The sequence below is a fragment of the Quercus lobata genome, chromosome 2 (assembly GCF_001633185.2).
Source record: "Quercus lobata isolate SW786 chromosome 2, ValleyOak3.0 Primary Assembly, whole genome shotgun sequence".
NCBI lineage: Eukaryota > Viridiplantae > Streptophyta > Magnoliopsida > Fagales > Fagaceae > Quercus > Quercus lobata.
This window is the reverse complement of record NC_044905.1, coordinates 14,392,119-14,398,123: the sequence shown is the minus strand read 5'-3', so window position 1 is coordinate 14,398,123 and position 6,005 is coordinate 14,392,119. Positions and strand designations below refer to the sequence as shown.

The following is a 6,005-nucleotide window of genomic DNA, read 5'->3' as shown; positions in this document are numbered from 1 at the left end:
AAGTGGGGAGAGCATTATCCATGTTTGCAGGTCAGTCGTCATTCTAGATATTAAGGTGACCCACAACTACTTTGACATGGTATCAGAAATTTTTAGTAACAGGGTGTTAGAAGACATTACAATCTTTGCACTCCATTATCCATTTGAGATGAAATATTTATTTTCGCTATAAAATTTTTGACATCTAGGAGTAGGAATTTTGATATTGGTAAGACTACCTGATACAACTATCAGTAGAAGCAAAAGATGACAAGTTACAAACTTAAAATTGATAAATAAGTTCCTAATAAATATCAGGTTTGCACGGTTGGTAGAGCTACCAAAAAGGTAGATTCATTCCAAGCCAAACATAAAAAAAGAAAATGAAAAATGAAGAAACTGAGGCAGATTAATTTACCTACCTGGTCATAAGCAAAATCACTAAAATTTAACTCGTTTATCTAATTGATTTTCACCTTTTGGACAGAACTTGTCAAAATGTTGGCAAGGGATTCTTTGTTGGTGAAGACTTCCCAAATATGTTTAGAGCCTTCATCCTTTCGATCTCTTTCACTGCAATGGAGGAACACAATGAATTGGCTTAATCATCATCCGCAAATCATTGATTACTAAACTCGGTTAAACTTTAATTGAACAAAAATGTAAACATGTACAATCAGATATCATCTGGGATCAAGGAAATAGAAAGAGAACAAAAAAGGTATATGAGGTCTGTGATCTTAGAAAACTTGCAAATAAACTTTTTTTCATCATTAAATGTTTTGTTTTGTTTTTTTTTTTTTTTTTTTGCGTGTATCATTCAATGTTTGGTACAATAGAAAATTTCAGTAACAAAAAACATTTTCCATGGTCAACAGAAAATTGTTTACACTCATAAAAAAATGTAAACAATTTTCCAGAAGAATCCTTTGCCCTTATCCCCACCACTCTTGCCCCTTTTTACTCCTCTATGCTGCCACTACCAACTTCCTCCATCACCAACCATCCGACCAGCATAACAAATCGCCTGGCCCACAAGCCATTGCTGCCACTCAAACCGCCTCCTATCCGGCTATCGCAGCCACCTACTGCCAGCTGCCACTGATTTCCTATCATTACTATTGGCACCAACCATCTGATGTTTCTCCACTCCATAGTCTAATCCTTCTACATTATGAAGAATGCATTAATAGCTGGTACACAATCTAGTGCAGTAATTATGACAATACATTTCTCTTTCTGTTCAAAAGAACCATCACTAAGCAAAACTCACGCTCAATTTATAGGGTGTGACACATTGGCAGTATCATACTCTATTGTGTCATTATCTACTCAACTGTGTCCAGATTGGAGATTCAAACCCACAGCATGGCAAACATTGTTGCATGACATGTGGCATAAGTTTACTTGTGCAGGAATCACTTTTTTTGGAACTCATAGGATTTTATCCATAGAAAAAGGATAGAAATATATTTAAAATGCAATTATTTGTAGAGGAACTAAAGCCAAAATTCAGGACATCCAATTTCTATTTCATAATTTGTTCAGTAGGGAAAGCTGCAATACAGGGTTACTACTAAACAGAGTATTAACCACATAAAGCAGATCTCATAGACTTACACTGTTGATACTCATAATGTAGACAAAAGTTTCCTCACTGAATATTTCTAGTTTACATCATTTAAGCAACTCTACTAGAAGTAGAAGCACTAGATAAAAGTTAGCTACTTAGAGGTAGCAATTCTGTGAATACATTTAGCAACCCTCGACAATGAACAATCTATTAGGTATCATCTTGATCATTCGACACACAAGAGTAAAATATGTAGTTTTCTGGGTTGTCATAATTATAATCACAAGCATTCAATTCAAAAGCCCCTTTCATAGTTAACTTTCAGTTTACAGTGAACTTAGTGCTACTTAAGGTTTTACACTAGCTTCACACACAAACAAATGCACAAGAAGAGGAGGATAAAAAAAGGAAATGTGAAAATACCCCTAAGCTTTGGGTTGATTTTAAACTGACCCCTTGAACTTCCAATTTGAAAATTTTGACCCGAGGTTAGGGAAATTGCCAAATTTGTCCTTCCATCTCACTTCTGTCAGTTTTATTTGACGGAAAGTGATTTTGCTCATCCACATGATTTATTTTCAATAAAATTAATTTTAAAGTAAAATTTAATTTAAAAAAAAAAATCCATTTTTTGGGTCTTCTTCTTAATCTCATCCTTCTCTCACTTTATCTCTTCCTCATCATCTCACTTACATGATTTAACTATTTAAGTAATAGGGCCATATGGAATTGGTTCTGATATCAATATTTCTTGAGCTTTGTGCTACCCAACAATCATTCCATGGCAGTGTTTGGTTAAAAATATTGGAAATCTAAGAGGGGTTTGGCTTCAGTTGGCAGCAGCTGGTTTTGGAGGGAACGGTCTAGGCTAACAATTTTGGCATTGTTGTTGGGTGATTGGGGGCTTACCAGAGGTGGTTGCGGCTGGGTGGACCTCGGTCATGATGATTAATGGCTGAAAATGGAGGGCAGGTCATGTTATTGGGTTTGCTAGTGGTGATTGTGGTTGGATGGGTCTTGGCCATGTTAATTTAAGGCCAAAAATTGTGAGTTTGATCGTGGTGGCATGCCACTGCTTTCAATGCTCCTTGACCAATGGTCAGCTCTAGAGTAGCAACAGTTTGGTGGTTTGGGGCTTTGAGCGAGTGGGTGATGAGTATATTTTGTAGGTTCAATCATGGCCAGCCAACTTTGCCCTAAGTGATGGCTACTTGGGGTTCGGCCAAGGGGATTTTGGCAGGTTGGAACGATCTAATTGGCGGCTTAGTGATTTCAGCTGTGGTCTGAGTGTTGCGTGTTTGTGAAGTTTGAGGCATGGGTTTGAAATTGAGGCATGAGACAGCAATGCAGCGGGGATTTGCTGTGGGTTAAGGTCGGTGAGTTGCTGTGTACGGCAGTCTCGGTGAGAAAAAGATAATTGAATAAATAACATGGATTTAAAATGAAATTTTTATTTAATTTTACTTCAAAACAAATTTTTTTATTAACAATGAATCATGAGTACAGGTGATCACTTTCCTTCCAGCCCATCTAACAACCGATTTGGCGAATTCCCTAACCCCAAAAATTTAAAAATTGTAAATTATAAATCAGAGGTCAGTTTCAAATTGAGCCAAAGTTGGAGGGGTCTTTTTGCATTTTGTGAAACCAAACAGAAAAGAATAGATTCATGCTGACAGTTCATGTATAAGATCTTAATATAACACCTAACTCCATACCTTATGTATTATGATAAGTTTATTAAAAAAATAATTGAAATTTCATTTCCTCAAAAGAATATAGTACTCAAACTTTGCTATAAATTTATTTAACTACCTTCCTCAACTGATAGCTGGATTGATCTTTTCTCCAACTCAACAGCATGTCTGCTTAGCTCAAGAGGAGACAAATGGCAAAGCCCTGAAAGTCACAAACAAAAGAAAACATTTTTGGAACTGTCGGGAAAAAAAAGATTAATTTAGAACAGATAATGTTCTACGGTGGAACCACTGGACTACAGTGTCTTACTTTGGATGTAATCTCTCTGATCATACTTATCACAGTGCTTCAGAAGCTTCTGCACATGAAGGAGCTGTTCTTTCCTTTTCTGATCAGTGCTCCCCTTAGAATCAGCTAAATGAGGAACTTCGTACTCAGAAGTAAACCTAAGGTGATTGGATTCAGCAGCTGGCAAACCATTACCAGACTTTTCGAGAAAAATAGGAACTGATGGTCTACCTGGGGAAAAGGCTATCAAAGAAGCCATAGGAATTGGAGCAAATGCAGATAGACAAGATGTATTTTTCTCCTGCTTGTCAGAACATTGTTGAGCTAGTTGTGGCTGATTGTGGAAATATTTTCTTGAATTTGGAAACCCGCTTTTATTCTCAAATGTCTCTTGAGCTCTTGTCCTGCCTAGTTCTGAATCAAAATTCTTAACATCATGTGTGAGATGTTTATTTGCTCTATTACTTCTCCAGGACTGGTGATAAGGGGGGTTTGAAGAGAATTCAGGGGTAAGTCTCTTAGCCCCAGAGACCTTAACAGCATTGGCATCATGTCTTCCTAGAACACAACTCTCTGGATCATTACGTATTAAGCTCCTGCTATCATTCTGCACATCTCTCAAAGCTGTCTTCTTCTTGCCTATTGGTGATTGCTTACGGTACAAAGGCAAATCAGTCCCACAATAGCCCAGCCCATTGTTTTTAAGAGTAGAGTTGATCATTTGTGGAACCAGCAGTACTCAGTATCCTGCCTTAGCTGGAGAGGCCTAAATCCAAGTTGAAATATGAAATCATTAAGGATGTCCTTGCAATGAACAAACCTAATACATCAGACTTACAGAGACTACACAGGAAAGTGACCAAGAAGATAGTTTACACTTCTATACAAATATCAACAGAGTCCGTAATAGGCTAATACATTTCAGTGCTGCCAAGACAGCCATATCATTATCAAATTGAAAAATGAAAATTAACACTCTTCTGCTGCACAACTTGAATATCAATTACAACATTCACTTATTGTCATTATAGAAAGGTATGTACACAATAATAATAAAAATATAATCTTTTTATTTATTTTTAAAAGCATAACTTCCTCCACATGTGCTAGTATAGTAAAAAGGGTAAAAATGAAGAAACTGAACAAAATCAGAGTACGTATTTTAGTCTAATGCAACTCAACAACTTCATATTGTGATCTGCTGCTGTAAATTAGCAACTAGTTACACCTAACTACTATAATAATCTTTCATGAAACAAAAGTAAAGAAAAAAAAATCATCAGATCAATCAGAAAGGAGATACTCAAAAACGCCAACTAAATACAGCTAATCATTTAGCTACTCTGATATCATAATTTCTTTCAATGTTTTTATTAATGAAACAGTAACCTGCAACAAACACCGATGCTTTCAAAGTCTACAATGCCACTGAATTAAATTTTTTTTTTTTTATATGCAACTCCTAAGGCCAATCCATAAACAATTTTGACTCGACACATGGTAACAAGGTAGGAGAAAGACTGATTTTTTTTTTTTTTTCTTAATGACGTGAACTCTCACCAAGGCAGAGCCCTTTGGACCATCCCTATGGAGTAAACCACGGATGCACAACCCCACCCACCAGAACCATGTATTAGGTAATCCAGAGGAACTCCTAATAGGGATCAAACCCAGGATATTTGAGTCTAAAGCTCATTCCAAGCCTCCAACCACTAGGCTGAAATAGACTGATATTCAGTTACACAATTACACTATATTCAGTAACAAATTATATAAGTACATGTTTGTTTACCTATACCATATATATATATATATATATATATATATATCTATATAAATAAAGCTACGAATATTATAATATAATATACCGCAGCTAATTTATTTGTTTTATTTGTTCAATTTGAGAGCAACTGGCGGGTTGCTATATATTTCAAAATTTCATAACACAGCTTATTCTTAAAATAAATATATATTAAAAAAATGGACAACAATGGGTTTGTTTTTTTTTTTTTTTTTGGGTCCACCACGAGACCATTGGGCGCCTATGAGCTGCTGAACTACACAGAGAATTATGATTATTAAGAATTAATAAATAAATAAAAATTGCACATTAAAAAACAAACGGTGCTGCAAGTTTCTCCCGAATGCAGTATTCAAGAATACAAACTAAAGTAGTGAGCTGAACCTTAAATATCAGAGAACAAACCAAACCAAACCAGAATCCATACCTTTATTTTCAAGTGAAAAATTTTCAATTGAGGGTTTAACTTTAACATGGCAAAAATAGAGTAGAAATAACAGATTTGGAGAAAAGAAATTAGTACCCTTTCAATTCAAGCACAAAGCAAAGCTTTGACAACCAACCACAGCCAGGGACTGAGCGAGAGAGAGAGAGAGAGAGAGAGAGAGAGAGATGTGTGTGTTTTTTGTTTTTTTTTAAAAGAGGCAATGTTGGCTCCTGCGAAAT

The 6,005-nt window shown here is 35.8% G+C and overlaps 1 protein-coding gene across 2 annotated transcripts; it reads right to left on the bottom strand.

Annotated features, from left to right (window-relative positions):
* Positions 1–209: 209 nt before the first annotated feature.
* Positions 210–6,005, bottom strand: LOC115974637. Of its 2 annotated transcripts, XM_031095075.1 has the most exons (5): positions 5,863–6,005; positions 3,770–4,304; positions 3,560–3,664; positions 3,368–3,451; positions 210–552 (listed from the first exon to the last, which is right to left on the bottom strand). In XM_031095075.1, exons 2-5 carry the CDS (start codon positions 4,257–4,259, stop codon positions 473–475), a joined length of 759 nt encoding a protein of 252 aa, XP_030950935.1. In that variant the 5' UTR covers positions 4,260–4,304; positions 5,863–6,005; the 3' UTR covers positions 210–472. The 2 variants fall into 2 exon arrangements, with proteins under 2 accessions (XP_030950935.1, XP_030950934.1); XM_031095074.1 differs by having other exon boundaries at positions 3,560–4,304; positions 5,863–6,004.